The sequence below is a fragment of the Plectropomus leopardus genome, chromosome 16 (genome assembly GCF_008729295.1).
Source record: "Plectropomus leopardus isolate mb chromosome 16, YSFRI_Pleo_2.0, whole genome shotgun sequence".
In the NCBI taxonomy this organism is placed as follows: domain Eukaryota; kingdom Metazoa; phylum Chordata; class Actinopteri; order Perciformes; family Serranidae; genus Plectropomus; species Plectropomus leopardus.
The window spans coordinates 1,239,687-1,256,252 of NC_056478.1; the positions used below are offsets into that span (position 1 = coordinate 1,239,687).

The 16,566-nt window shown below is 38.8% G+C and overlaps 1 protein-coding gene across 1 annotated transcript in view; it reads right to left on the reverse strand.

Moving 5' to 3' along the window:
* pex7 (peroxisomal biogenesis factor 7) overlaps nucleotides 1–14,641 on the reverse strand; it is a 51,715-nt gene extending 37,074 nt beyond the window's left edge. The window contains 6 exon segments of the mRNA XM_042503563.1: nucleotides 10,410–10,518; nucleotides 10,614–10,691; nucleotides 11,811–11,970; nucleotides 13,288–13,316; nucleotides 13,318–13,349; nucleotides 14,503–14,641. Of these exon segments, the coding sequence (XP_042359497.1) occupies nucleotides 10,410–10,518; nucleotides 10,614–10,691; nucleotides 11,811–11,970; nucleotides 13,288–13,316; nucleotides 13,318–13,349; nucleotides 14,503–14,611 (517 nt within the window). The 5' untranslated portion in view covers nucleotides 14,612–14,641.
* Nucleotides 14,642–16,566: the final 1,925 nt, after the last annotated feature.

The following is a 16,566-nucleotide window of genomic DNA, read 5'->3' on the forward strand; positions in this document are numbered from 1 at the left end:
GCTTTTATTCTGAGATTATTTCTCACTGCAGCTTCGGTTCTGTCAACAGGGACAGGAAACACGAAGCAAAGAGGACAAATAACGTTTGGGACCAAATACAGCCGAGCATTGATCGGGTTCCAATAAACTCCAAACCGAAATCAACTGATTTTAAATAATAAGCAAAATCATTTTACATGAACTTCACGTGTGAATGGACTTTAATATTTGCACTCATCCAACTTTGTGCTGCTGCTTTTCATCCTCAACATAAATAAAGTTTTATCTCATCTGATGGAGCAGTTTTGTGTTTGTACAAACACAGGCAGAGACACCGGCCCGCTCTCATTCAGCAGCTGTCAAATACCCACGCTTTCGCAGTACTTTCAGGATCCCGACACAATAAGACACCTTTTGCATGATACGCCACCAGACATCGTCAGCTGAGAACGCAGCCAGACAGAATCGGGCACGGCGTTATTTTACGCCGCCGAACAGCCAGACAGCATATGTCGAATCACATGATATACCGCTGGACAGCTTCAGGTTGAAACAGTCGGTAATGACTGAATTAGATCAGAAGCTCGAAGGTCCTTTAGTGCGTTTGGAGGCGCCGTAGATAAATCCAACAAACCCCAAAAAACATTTCTGTCGGGATGTTGGGAGGCGTCCCAGATACGAGTTCTCATTCAAACTGCACATAAAGTCCGCTAACATTTTTGATGCTATGAGAATGCGTTCAGTCGGCGTTCACACGTGGGTCAAAGACTCTGCAGCTGACACGTGTTTTTATCCGCTCCCGCTCCAATCGCACTGATGACGACACAAACACCCGGGCGAACGCCCCGATTTCAGCTCTTTAACCACCAAGATTCAAAGTCACGCCGTCACGACCGAAGTTATTCGCATTTACTGTCGATGTGAAGTGAGTTTCCACCGGAGTGTGTCCGGTCTAAGATGCCTCTCACCAGCCAAACACACAGCTGATGCACAGAGCTCCTCCCCCTCGCCACAATCCTGCGATTAATCGCAATTAAATTTTGTAACTGACTGACTGCTCTAATAGCTATATATAGTTCATATAGTTGAAGAAAATTCACTTTAGTGGGGCAATTATTTTTCACTAACTGATGGAGAAGAGGGATTTAATAAGTTTGCACTTCTTCCCGTACTCCTTTTCAGATATGTCCGTATGTTTATACGTTCAGTCCTTTTTTACACGTTTGAAATACATTTCGATTCAGTGGTTCCACAGTTCAAGTCATTTCTAGTCAAATTTCCTCAACATTTAACAGCCTTCGTCTCCTGTTTACGGAGAGTTTCAGTGCCGATCGTTTGTTCTGTTGCAGCAGGGTCGCATGATTGGAGAAAAACTGGAGAAAAGTTTAGCTGTTTACTGAATCTCTGATTTGTTGCACAGCTGAGAGCGACTCTGGCACCACAAAACACCAAGACACCGAGGAGATCACACACACGCACGCACGCACGCACGCACGCACGCACACACGCACACACACTCCTCTCTCCTGCTGACGCCTGAGGTGGGGGTCTTGAGTGGCACTGAAGCAAATTGGAGGGGCGGGATGCAGAGAAGAGAGGGATGAGAGCAGAGAGAAGAAGAGGAGGAGAAACACGAGAAGATGTGAGGAGGAGAGGCAGAGAGGAGCATGGGAAACCCCGATAAGCTAATGAGAAAGAGACTCCATCTGCCCCCCTGCTTCCCCGGATCTCCGTCCCTCTCTCTCCCTCGCTCTTCACCTCCTCAAAGCCGGCGGCGGCGGCCTCGCGCGCTAAAATGCCACCAGAGGGGAAGCCTCCACAGCGAGATAAGGCAGCAATTCTCCACCGTACGTTAGAGCGAGCTCGCTGTCGGACATCTCATCATGATCCGTCCATCTGTCCGTCCATTCATAAGACACTTCGCCTTCATGTGCATGTGTGTATATCCGTACGTATGTATATATGAGTGCACAGATAATCCCAAATATATGAGGAAGAAATATAATCATATATGAAAAATGGTGTATCTTGCTTAAATTTCCCCCAAAAAACACCACAAGAACAAATTAAGGCTGCATTAATTACTTTTTTCATGTTGGACACTTCACTGTGGTACATATCATGAAGTCCATCACTGTTTTTATCTGTAAAACTGATTATATCCTCTTACATTTTTTGCTCAAGTGACACCAAACTTGCTTCAGGGCGTCTTCAGACGGTCCGACACAAACCAGCTACACAGATTTTTGATTTGTCAAAAATTGAGCCAACAGTGCATCGAAACAAATACCTGCAAATTCCATTCTAAAAAATGGACAAAATTTTGCTGCCATGGCAGATCTTTGTCATTTCAGCTCTCAAAACCTGAATTTTTGACAGCATTTTGAAAGCAGATTTAAAGGGTAACGTAACCTGGATCCTGTTTTCACGTTTGTGTGTCTAACTGGCTAATGCAAACAACAATTTCATCATCATTATTATCATCATCATTAATCATTAATATCGTTATTACTGATTCTGAACAACAAGCTGAAGCTTTTTGGTCTTTTGCTCTGCAGTTCTGGTCTGAGACGCTTCAGTCCGGGTCCTGCAGGAGCCCAGATTTCAGCAAACGCAGGTCACAGAGACACAAAGTGTCTCACCACAGCACAGCAGGCCGCTGTGTTCGCAGCATCAGGGGAAGCTTAGATTTATTTCTGTCCTTTACAGTTCTGAGTGAGCAGAGTCCTCTGCAGCTCCGCCCGGCTTCACTTTTATCTGCTCGCTCAGAGTTCAGACCTCTGAGGGTTTACGGGGCGGCTCCACAGAGACGCGCCACATTACAGGGAAACCACTAGTGAAAGGTCGATTTCCTTTCCAGATCGCCGGTGGTCACTGAGCGGCTCCACGGGGACCCGGCTCAGTCCCCGGGCCACGAGACAGAACTACACCATGACACCCCATAATTCAACTGTCAGACAGACCTCCGTACATCCAGCTTTAACACCCAACATCTTTGTTCTTCATTTCACTTTGCCGTTTTCCGGTTTTAGAGAAGTTGCCAAACTGAGCGACGCATTGTTTTTTCACCACGATGAAGGAAACATTCTGATTCAAGCGTCGGTATATTTGGACCTACAACAACCCGTGCAGCTGCATCAGTCTCATCCGCTCATTTTCCAGGTTTGTGCAAAACAAGACGACGTCTCCACTCTTAATCCGAACCCAAAAAGTCGACGTTCAGCTCTAAAGAACAGCAGTAACGTTCGTGTTTAACCACGTTTTGTTCCTCTATGAATTTCTCCTACAGCTTTCACCATATTGACTTCAGGTTTTAATGAAATTGGCCTCCAAACTACTGAAAAATTGAAACTGAACTACATGCAGTTAACTCCTCTGACACGGTATTCCTAAACTTGAAACGCTGTTGCCACGGTGACACATAATTCGTCACCAAACAGGAAGTTGTTGTAATTTCGCTTTGCATGGACTGATTTCCCACAAATTTCACAGATTTAAAACTTTATTCCCATTATGTTATAGAGACCTGAAACTTAGAGTATTTATCATAGTAAAGTTACTGACTGCCAAATACAGAAAACAGAGCACTTTGTCCAAATGAAGATGATCCATTTTTTTCACAATTTTCTATAAGAAAAAAAGAAAATTAAAACTGCTCACTGATGTCGGTACAGAAGAGAAACCTGTGGACTTCACAGCAAATAATGAGCGGACTCCAGCCTCCCTCGCATCAGTTACACCTTCTCTGTTCTCATCGGAGCTGAAACGACTTCGCAGAGAGTAAATACATCCAACATGTGAAAGAAGTCGTGTTATCACAGGAAGCTCCTCTCTGTCTTTATCTATTGATCGTTTGCCGTCTGCTCATTACAGCTCCGACCAGCCCTGCAGCTCGGCACTCCATCAACACCGAGGCCGCACACACACTCCCTCCTGCTCAGGTGTGAGTGTGTGTGTGTGTGTGTGTGTGTGTGTGTGTGTGTGTGTGTGTGTGTTATCGCTGTGAAACCTCAGATACCGTTAATGTGTGTGTGGATGTGTCAGCAACAGGAAGAAACATTTTGTTTTCAGTATCTCCGTTCTCTTGGATTTTGTCAAACTCTTTTTCGTTGTCTGTATTTTATCTGTTGATGCCTTGCTCGAGGGCACTTTGACTGGTCAGCTGAATTTAAACAGATAGAAAAGGAAAGGATTTATATATGTAGCCTACTCAGCCATGGAAGAATCACAAAAATCAAGGAAAAATGACCACAGAATCAAAGAAAAATGTCCCAAAAATCAGGAAAAAATGACTGCAAAATCAAAGAAAAATTACCAAAAAAAATCACGGAAAAATTAACACAAAATCAAGGAAAAAATTAACACAAAATCAAGGAAAAATTACCTCACTAAATCAGGGAAAAAATACCACAAAATCAAGAAAAATGTCAAAATGAGCACAATCTCAGCACGCGCTCACAGACGCTCGCAGTTGGATATAGAGCCGCATGGATGACAGAGTCGTAGACCGCTGGAAACCACTGACGTAGAGCTCTGTATGTTTTTTTGGTTACTGGTCTTAACAGTTTAGATGAGTCATTTCTACATTTGATTTATTTCTGAGTGTGTGTTGATTTTGTGAACACGTCACAGCTGTGAATCCTGCACGCTGTCTGCGGGTCATTTTTGGTCTGAACACAAACAGAAGTTACAGTTCACGATGTACTGAGGCTTCCCCGAGGCGTGTGTGTGTGTGTGTGTGTGTGTGTGTGTGTGTGTGTATACATGTGTGTGTGCGTGCGTGCGTGTGTGTGTGTACGTGTGTGTGTGTGTGTGTGTGTGTGTGTGTGTGTGGCAGTAAACCTTTGTCTCTGATGGATGCCTGCTATCAATTATTTAACCAGACACCACCTACCTGCTATCATTGACCAAACACAAACCAACACACACATAATTAACTCTGTGTGTGTGTGTGTGCGTGTGTGTGTGTGCGTGTATCATCTGGCTGATAAGCACTTTACTCTCTGGCAAAACACACTCGTGCAGATACTGAGCACACACACACAGCGATGCTGCTTGGGGGCAGATAGAGTCGAGGCTCAGAGACACATTAAACTGGAAAATAACAAAAAATCAATAATGTAACCGGCACAACAAAACGCCTATGAGACTGAAATGATTAACAAAATCCAAAATCTGAGACCATATCTAGTCTCATATTACGATATCGACATAATACGAGTCAACTCCAACATTCGTCTCCGACTCTTCGGCAGCTCTCAGCGCCAAAACGTTAAATCACAAAAAAAACATCTTCTGTCGTTTTAAACTCCTGAACGGCGAGCGCCGCGGTCCGGACCGCATCACCGACGTGCTCAAATGACGATAAAGCTCAACCTCGAGCGTAATATCGTGATTATACAACTATTACCAACATGGTAGTTACACTTCTGTTACAAATGTTGTATAACCATTACAACATTTTAGGATGTTTCTCAGATTTTAGTACACTTTTAGGATTGTGGGGCATTTCTCGAATTTTAAGGACTTTTGTTTGTTTTTAGGATGTTATTACATTTCTCTGATGTTTGACATTTTTGGGATGTTAGGACAGTTCTCAGATTTAAGGACGTTTTTAGAATTTTAGGACATTAGGACCTATTAAAAAAAAAGCTGCGGTGAACTTATGTATATGATGTTTACAGTTCTGGACTTTGTTACTTTGCAAATTTTAAATATTGACAAAGATTTAAATTTTTATGGTAAATGCATTTGGTCGACCCCTGACCTCCACATCGAGATCTCAGGACAGTTGTTGCTGGAATAAAGTCCGACTGAGCCTCGAGGGGAGCGAAAACTTAAAAGAGAGCAGACAACAGCAAAAAGAAATGGAGAAAGTAGAACGACGGAGAGATAAACGAGTGGAGCGGATCCAGTGTAATTGCCCTGAATGGGAGCGAGCTGCAGAGACACGGAGAGGATGAAGACGGGAGGTCGTTTGTTTCGTGTTGTTTCAGAGCTGCTGCGGGTCAGAGAGCCGAGCGGAGCCGCCACAGACTGCTCTCAGACTGAACCGAAATGATTCTGTCTGGTTTGGGAGGTGCAGTCATCCCCGAGGACCGAGAACCGTGAACCCAACGTGTTTCCACGTTTGTTTTTAATGCTTCAGTCCACTTTTTCCTTTGGACGAACCTCTAATCGTATTTAATGAACTTGACATAATTTCATTTTACAGCTTTTTGAAAATAATGAATTGAGTATATACATAAACAGAAATACGGCTCCATACCTGAGTGTTTTTCAGGGCAGAACAGATTCAATAACCGTGGAAAAACCTTTGTTTTGTGTTTTAAATGTTTGTGAGGAGAACGCGCAGACGGCAGTTAAAGTCTGACTGAGGTGTTCACGTGACCGAATAACTCCACGTGCAGTCGTGTTATCTGGGCGTGTTAGTCTGACCAGGCCTACAAACAAACAAACAAACGAACATAAATGGAAATACTCGAGTACATGACCTTAAAACTGTACTTAGATACAGTAACTGAGTAGATTACATTGGTTACATTCCACACTGTTCACATAAATACATGTTTAACACTTTTTGAGATGCACATTTCAACTGTTTAGTTGTGTAATTTGGATGGAAATAATGCGCCAGAATGCATAAAAAAGAGCTTGTTTATAAAAAAATCCCCTCGACTGAGATCAGATCGCTAAGCCCCAAATACCCTCAACCCGAAAAATCAATGCCCATCAGCTTTCAAAAACATGAAACACCTATGTCATGAAAAACTCTTATTACCCACCGACGTCTCTCACTGCCCCCAAATTCACTGCAGAGCCGAGCCTGTTTCCAAAACGCCCCGAGCGTTAAATGACTGAATGAGGGCTGATCATGTTTCGATGTTTAAACCGAAACATGGTGCTAAATAAAACTAAACTACACTAACAGTTAGACAGTGTGTGTGTGTGCATGCGCGCGTGTGCGTGTGCGTGCGTGTGCGTGTGTTGGCAGGTTGTGAGCGCGGAGGTCAGCAGTCAGTCGGCAGTGCTGCTTTTATTGGTTTGATTGGTTTTGATGGTTTTGATGGTGGAGCTCAGAGTTGGGGATAAACGGTTTAGCAGAGCTGCAGAGCTCCGCTGACCGTTTATCTGATCTAATCAGCTGACCGTCACCGCTCTGAAACTCAGCGACTTGACCTCTGGATATGAAATTTATCTTTTATTCCAAATAAATCTTTGTTTAAATCACGCGCGTCCTGAGATCACACTTTTTTTATTTTGTTGTGTTTGTTTGTTCAGACTGATTCTGCAACAGTTTACTCAGTTTAGTGAGATTTAAGCTTTTAAGACGTTTAACATCACTTATCACTTCTTTAAAACCAGTTTTACAGCAGCCAGAACTGATGAAGATAAAAACTTCAGAAGAAATGACCCAACGAATATCACTAAATTACTTATTAAATAAAAATAACCAAAAATGTAAACTTCAAAGAAAAAACAAGAAAATTCCCTGAAAAAGATGCTTGAGAAAATAATAATAATTCTGTAAGATAATGTTAAACAAATAATTATGATAATTATAAACGTAATTGACTGTACATTTTCCCTTAAGCTTTTCAAAAAATATAATTTTCTAAATCTACTAATATCTTGCAATTTGCAGGTCATTTATTGCTAAGTTGCCTTTATTATTATAATTTGTTTTTGAAAGAAATTAAACTATTTTTTTGGGGGTGAAAGATGTAAATACTGAAAGGCATCTGAATGCAGCACAGAAAACTGTCGTCCAGGTTTTAAAGGTTTAACGATATAAACGCAGAGGAAACACGGACCTACATGAAGGTTAACGCGTTTTAAACCTGCAGAGTCTTTAATATGAAAATGAAACCGGAAAGGTCACAGGGTCGAATCTCCGGAGCAGCGGGAGCTTCTCGTCTCCCTGGTTATTAAATCTCATCTGAGATTTCCGCTCGCTCGCTCTCACAAACCAATTAACCAAAACTCATTAGCCAACTCGTTTGAGAGCCTCACAGACGGATCCTGAGCTGCAGACGGCTGCTGCTCGTCGCTTTGACTCCAGCCGGTCTGCGATGTGAGCTGACCAAACGCGGCCTCCGCCAGCCGCGCGGCTCCACCCCTCTGATAACGTTAGCGCGCTCGCTCCCACACAAACGGATAAGATAATCCAGCTCGCCCTCCGGGTCCAAACTGATGGATTAATTGTCTTCTGAATGAAGCTCATTTCCAAAAACTCGCCTCCTCGACAGAGTGAGAGGAGGAGCGGCAGCGGAGCCACCAGCAGGACTGATCCCGTTTCTTTACTCTCACCTTTAAGACTTTTTTCTGGTCTGGTGTGAAAAGGGTTAAACTCAGGGAGCGCAGGATTTCTCTCCTCTTGTGACACGTTTGAACAGACTTTAAGACAACGGCTTTTTGCATGAAATGTTAAACTTCTGTTGCACTTTGGCCTTTCGACCACTCGACAACGGCGTTTTGGAAATAGTATCTGTCTGCGGCCTGCAGGACGCCGCAAGTTACGCCCACACGTACGTCACTGTCACATGTTAACGGTTAACGCCCACTACACCTGCTTCTTAAAGGTGTATCACCCCCGAAATATCCCGGTTTGGCTTAATTTACATCACATCACCATTATTCTTGTTGTCATCATTATTATTTTCGGGATGTGCATGAAGATAAATAAAAAATACAAATATAAAACTGACCACTTCCTTCACATAACTTCAATATTTCAGTAAAATAATAAAGTTCCCTAAACATTTCGTTAACATTATTAATGATTATTCTGTGTTGATCTTTTCGATAATAAAGGCCTTTTAATGCCTTAACCTGAAAACCACCTGAAACTCTGCAGATTAGTCGAAGTGTTAGTTTAATAACTTGTTCTGGTTGTTTGTTTTTTTTAAAAATTTTTTTAGAAACTTCAAACACATTTAAAAAAAAACACGGTACTCTGATGATTTGTTCAGGTCGAACGGGACAGTCGTGTTTCTGTGTTTTTTTTATCCATTTATCAGTTCAGTCTTAAATTCATTTAATCATAATCTGACTTGTGACTGTTTATTTAAAAATATTGTGTAATTCTTCTGCCATAATTTCCCTTTTTTTGTTTTTTTTTGTCTGTTTTCTTGATGCTATATTGTACATATGTTAATACTTTTTAAGTGACAAAAATACGAATAATATTTGTATTTTTCAGGGTGCCACACAATAGCATAGCTCATAATTTTATGGCACCTGGTACTGAAAAACATGCTGGTTTCACTTTAGAAAAATGTCCCATTTTATCTGAATGTGTCATGGACTCAGTCAAAACCAATTTCATAAACAGTCTGTTGTGAAATATCTGATTTTAAGTTCATCAGTTGATAAAATGCAACAACTTACAAACAGTTTTGTTGTTGTGATCTTATTTTTTTGTTGCAGGACTCTTATTTCCAAAAAGGCACATTCTTGCAGCAGCGGCTCTTTGACTCATGCTGTGTCCTCGTCCTCGTTTTCACAGACCAATGAAAAATATCGTTTTATGTGAAACACATTTAAAGCAACAGTGCAATAACGTGTCAGTGACCGGCTGTTATTACTGAAAGAGCCACAGATGTTCAACCTTATTTGTCCCAAATGACCTCAGTTCACTCTGAGTGTTGACAATGAGGGAATTTACTCATCAAACGCATTTTCACATTAATATAAACAACAAAGAGGAAGAAATCCCGAGACTAAAGGATGCAGAAGTGCCAAAAACTGCAGTTTCTCACAAAAAACACGCTGACCTGCATCGTACTGCAGCTCACCTGCGAAAAACCTCAATTCTTTACAAAAAAACACTGAAAAAAGAGACGGTGAGCTCCAGATCAGACTAAAGAAAACTTAAAAGTTCGACTCAACATCCTCTTTAAACCTCAAATACAGAAAACCTCAGAAGCAACACGCCATCAAAACGCTGTTTCCTTTGTGACTCTGAGTCCAAATTTTAACGTCACTGACTGAATTTAAACAAACTGAAGCAAAGTTCAACATCCCAACAGCATGAAGTGACAACGAGACACAGCGGAGCTCAAAAACACGGCCACAGCGCCACCTTGTGACCACACGACGTCAACACAGTCTCACTGAACCAGAGCAGCACGACTTCATCGAGACAGGAGTTCAATTTAAACACGATCAGACTCATCAGGCTGCAGCTGTCTAAGCTCTGTTTGCATCTTCTGTATCAAAACAGGAAAATAATGCAGCCGTGGAATTTAATGTGACTGTTTTTTACACCTATTTTAATAATAATGCTCAACGGGAAATTAAATTACGTGACCAAAATGTCCAAAAATGATTAGATTTTGTTTGTTGCTTTGTCTTTTTATTCCTGACTTTGTTCATTTGTCATTTTTATTCTTTCTTTCTGTAAAACTTCGTGCTGTGTGACGGCTCACCTGAGGCTGAAGCAAAGCATCCTGGGATGTGAGGCGACCAAATTGTGCTGTAGATGACCCCCTCGTGACCCCTGAGCGTGGTCAGCGGCCGGCTGAGAGCGGGGTCCCACTGGAGGGTCGAAAAACACACAAAAATAAAAACACGGCGCCGTCAGAAGAGAGGAAGACAAAAGAAACAATAAATATGAAGAAAAACAGAACCACGACTTTAGCGGTTTGATCCCACGAACCCGAAACAATCAAGTTCTCCCCTCGAGTCTGACTCCAGTCCACGGCATACACCTACACACACACACACACACACACACACACACACACACACAGACACAGACAGACACAGACACACACACACACACAGACACAGACACAGACACAGACACACACACACACACACACACACACACACACACACACACACACACACACACAACACAGACACAGACACACACACACACACATACACACACACACACACACACACACAGACACACACAGACACAGACACAGACACACACACACACACACACACACAGACACAGACACACACACACACACAGACACACACACACAGACACACACACACACACATACACACACACACACACACACAGACACAGACACACACACACATACACATACACACACACACACATACACACACATACACACACACACACACACACACACACACACACACACACACACACACACATACACACATACACACACACACACATACACACATACATACACACACACACACACACACAAACACAGCAACTATTATTTTTTTTTAAACACTTTTCAATTATTTCATGCAATTCAATTATAATAAATATTATTATTGCTATTATTATATTTATTAATTATTTATTTAATTATTATTCAATAATAATAATAATTATTATTATTATTATATTTATTTAGTTACTTATTTGTTTATTAATTTATTTAGTTGTATTATTTAGTTTATCATTATTTATTATTATTATCATGTTTATGTATTTATTTATACTATTTATTTATTTAGATTATATATATAATTATCATTATCATTATTATTATTATTATTATTATTATTATTATTATTATTCCATATTTATTTTCACTTCTTACTTAGAATACTTCTACACACACTGTGTGTACTGCAGTTTTTCTGAGTGCAGTTATTCTGTGTAATCTGTGGGACAGTACACAGAAGTGTATATAGCCTTTATTCTTACTGTGAATAGAAGTATTTTTACATCATTTTTCTATCACTCTTTGAGTATTTCATTTTTTTGTTTATTTTGATTTAACCCTTTCCTGTCTGTGAGTCGCTGTAAGTGAATTCTCCGCTGAAGGATCAGTGAAGTCTTAACTTTTCTTTATAAGCAGCTCAGTTTTATTTTCGGTGTGTGCGTCTCACCTCTTGTGTGTGTGTTCTTTGGCCACTCTGAGCGGAGCGCTGTGATTGGCTGTGTCCCACAGCTGCAGGCTGCCGTCCCCGCCCCCGGCCACCATGACGTGCTCGTTGGCTTCGCTCCACGCCACATCGAACAGGCCGTCACCCCACTCCCAGCTGACACAGACACACACACACACACACACACACACACACAGACACACAGACACACAGACACACAGACAGACACACACACACAGACACACACACACACACAGACACACACACACACAGACACCTGTATTATCTCTCTGACTCACAGATACGGAGAATGAATTAAACTGAAAGGCCATTAAAGTCTAAATAAAATTCTTCACAGAACCAGATTTTCATTAACTGTTTAAGCAGATTTTGGGGAATCACAGTTTGCACAATCACATGATATGACTTTTATTATCAGTTAAAATGACCCTTAACCCTTCGGGTCTGTTTTAATATCACACACACTCGAACCGCTCTGCACACAGAACGCGCTCTCTTCAAAATCAAGCTTTAAAAAGTATTATACTTTTTTTTAAAAGAAAGTACTAAATCATATTTATGTATAATTAATATGATTTAACTGATTAACTGATTTAATCTACTTTCTTTTTATGTAAGTTACTTTTTATTGGCATTTTGCATTAAGCATTCAGAGATATTCATGCCTGTCACAGATCGCTCAGTATTTTAGGAAAAATGTTCTTTTTTCATGAAAAAAGAAAAAAAACTATGAACCGTTCAGGAGTGATCTTTTCAATCAGGCCTGCAAGGTGTTACAGAGTTCATTCATTTGTTCCAAATATGAAACAAAATGTGATTTTTGGTTGACAGATGCTTTTTTCTTTTCATTTTTTAGGACAGATTTTTTTTTTCTTTGAAGGGATTTTGTATGTCGTTACATTTTTTAGACTTCCTCTTTTATTTAGATTTTCTACTTGCATTGAACTCAATTTTTAACCAGCGTCAGTACTAATCATAATATTTAAATATTCTTTATTTTTCTGAATTTTACCCTTTAAATGCCAGGGTTTTTTTTTCATGATGCCACCATGTTTTTAGATGAAAAAAAGCACACTAAATTTCCAATATATCATGAGCTAAGTAGATTTTTTTTTGATGATAATGATGACAGCCTGAGATATGTCAATCATCTGCAGCAACATTCGTTTTTATACATTATTATTTTTGGGCGGATATCTCCAACACTCGGCAACACACACTATCTCTACAGGTACACGGAAACATGATGTATTTTTGATTTCAGGATGAACTTTCCCTTTAAAGATAAAACCAGGTGAAAAAAGCCAAATGAAAAATAACTGAAGAGGTCAGAATAAAAAGATCAAGAAATATTAAATTAAAAACAACAAATGGAGGCACAAAGAGAATTAAATTCAGACATAAAGCAACTGAAATTAAGAAAGAAGAAGAAGAAAAGGAAGAAACTTTTACCTTCTCACCAGAGTGACGCCCGTCTCCGTCCGTCTCATCCAGGACCAGCAGGCTGCCGCAACCTGCAAACATGCACGTCACATTTTAACATACGTCACATTTTATCATACGTCATATTTTAACATATGTCACATTTTATCATACGTCATATTTTTACGTTACATCTCAACACACTAAAATCCCTTCCTGAAAAGTGAGGGGGAAATATTGACGACATGCAGTTATATGCAGCTCGTCATCAACGTCTTCATTTCACTCTCTGAACTTAAAGCCAGAAACTAAATCCAGTGCTCCCTTTTGTTTGTTTTTATTTGCTTTTTGTTTTTAGTTTGTCTGTGTTTTTTTATGACTAAATTATTTTTTTTTAGCTTGTGATTTTTTCATTACTACCATTATCATTTATTTATTTATTTTTATTTTAGTTTGTTTATGTTTTTAAAGACTAAATTATTTATTTATTTATTTATTTTAGTTTGTGATTTTTTCATTACTACCGTTATCATTTATTTATTTATCTTAGTTTGTTTGTGATTTTTAATGACTACCATTATTTATTTATTTTTAAGTTTGTTTGTTTTTTTAATGACTATCACTATTATTATAATTATTTTCTTTTTTTTTCCTTGAGGACAGGATGCACCAGGATTTTGGGGGTGGGGTAGTGGGTTGGGAATTATATATTTGCTGTATATGAAAAATTAAAAAAACATGTATGTATTGTTATATTTCTACCTTTTTCTCAAATGTGATAAAGGAAAGAGAGAAATTATACAAATCAGACAGACAAATAAATAATAATATTTACAGACAATTAAAAACATAAAGCAAAAGAAATAAACACATATTGACTTGGATTGGATGTTCGAAAAGAAGAAGAATAAAAATCTCTTTTTTTCCCCCACCGTTTCTTCATGAGTTATTGAATTTTTTTAACCAGCTTCCTTATGAAAAAATAAAAACAACGCTCATCAAAAAATGTTCAATATTTTTCCAAACTCACAGATCTCAATCTCAATCTCAAGATCTCACAGATTCAGGTGACAAATTAAATCAAAAATCAGCATGGAGTTAAAGATAATTACATTTAGATCTGAGAAGCAGACTGAATTTTGGACTGAGATTAAACTGAAAATCTGAGTGTTTTGTCATTTATTTAGATTTTCCTCTTTCATTCATCACTGTGTCAGCCATCTTTCATAACTGCAGCGTACTGACCAGCGATGCCGTAGTACTGCGAGGCAGCGCAGGCCACTCTGCCGCGGAGGAACGGGGACGCCTCCACAGCGTAACCGTGACGGGCCGGACAGCGAAACGCCTTCGCCATCGTCAGCAGCTTCCTGCAGCCCAGCTGGGCTCCCTGCTGGAAACACAAGGAGGGCGTTAGTGAAAATAAAATAAGACAATAAAATCCTGAAGGCTGTGAAATGAAGTCTGAGGGTGTGACGCTTTAACCCTTTGTTTTGCTTTAATGCCTCTTTCTTAGGGGTCGACTGACTGATTATTAGCAGCTAATGAGACCGATATTCAGAACCGATATGCATTTACAATTAAAATTAAAATATTTCTTAAAATATAAAAAACTCCAACACAAAACTTTGTTTAACCCCTTTGAAACCTGGAGCAACATCACTGTTCCTGTGTTGCCTTTCACAAATATTTAAATCTTTGAACCCTCAGCGAACTGATTTCTTTTGACAACATGGAAAAAAGGCAAAGAGCAACCTGTTAAAAACTGCAAGAAATTCGTAGATTTATCAAGTTATTTTTAAAAAAGCGAGGGAGATTATCTAGAAAGAAAAAAGAAAAGCTAGGGAAACACTATAATTTTAAGAATAAAATTATGTCACAGAATTATTATAATTTTAAGAACTTTTTGGAAGGTAATTTCTTTGTTTTGCTTTTTTCACTAATTTTCATGTTTTATTTTACTAATTTCTTTCAAGTTTTGGGGTCATTTCTTCTTTTTTTGCTCATTGCCTTCATCTCGTGTTTTTGGGTTTTTTTTCAAAGCTGATTTGCTGAAGTTTTAAAGGTTAACAGAATGATTTTTTTGGACATTTTCCCTTCATTTTTAGATAATATCTAGTAATCCCCATCTTATTTTAAGATAGTCTCCTTGTCACTTTTTACTTTTTTTTCAGTTTACAGAGAATTTCCTGTTGCTCATGTTTTTTTTTTTTCTCTAGTTTTTAAAAAACATCAAACCGGTTTTCTCAGATTTCTGAGGTTGAAATTATTGTCAAAGGCTTCTGAACAAGAAAACTGATCCAGGTGTTAAAGGGTTAAAAACGTTTAATCAAAACTTTCAATATCAAATACAGCAAGTTCTCTGCAACTTTTTTTAACATAAATCCAAGTAAAAATATGTATATTTATTTATTTTTATTTTTTAAAACATTCTTTATTAAAGGAAGTGCAAACTATGACAGCATACAGAAATTAAAGATCCTGTACTTCAGGTTTTTTTCTAATTTTGGGCAAACAATTAATACATTTAAAATAACAAATAAGCCAACACAGTAAAACCCCACTCAAAGAGAAAAAATACGAACAAAACACATTCGCCCAAATAGCAGAAAATTCAGTTTATTACGGTGTGTAAACTTACGTGTCGTGTCACACAAACGAGAGAGTGAAAATTTAATTTTAAAAAAATGAAATACAGAAGTAGCTCTCTGAGGTTTTACAAAGTAAAAGTTCCTCCCATGTTGAAACTTTCTTTGCACTTTTTACTTTTTAATTAATTTTATCAGCGATCATTAAAATAAAATGTCAATACAAATAATCTGCAAAATGCCAAATATCGGCCCCAATAATAATACCTCAGCCTGTGATTTGGTCTATTTTGGTTTGATTAGGTTTCATTTGATTAACCCTTTGAAACCTGGAGCGACATCAGTTTTCTTCTGTTTTCAGACGCATTTTCACAAACAGTTAAATCTTAAACAGGAGAAAACTGGTGTGATTTCTTTCAAAAACAAAAAAATGCAATGGCCAACTTGGTAATATATTTATCATAAATCACACAAAAAAATAGCCTTAGAAATGTATTTATAAAAAAGTTAGGGTCTTTTGTTAATTTTTTTTGTTTGTAAACAATTTGCAGTAATTATGCTGACTGATAAATGTGTACATTTACTGTGAAAATCTCTGTATTATATCATGTGTTGTCTTTTAGTTGAATAAATAAATAAAAATTAAATGCAGGGCAGACTATTTCCCGCGTTACTGTGGTTTTACTGCTTTTATTGAAGGAAAACATAGTAATACTTCTTTCAC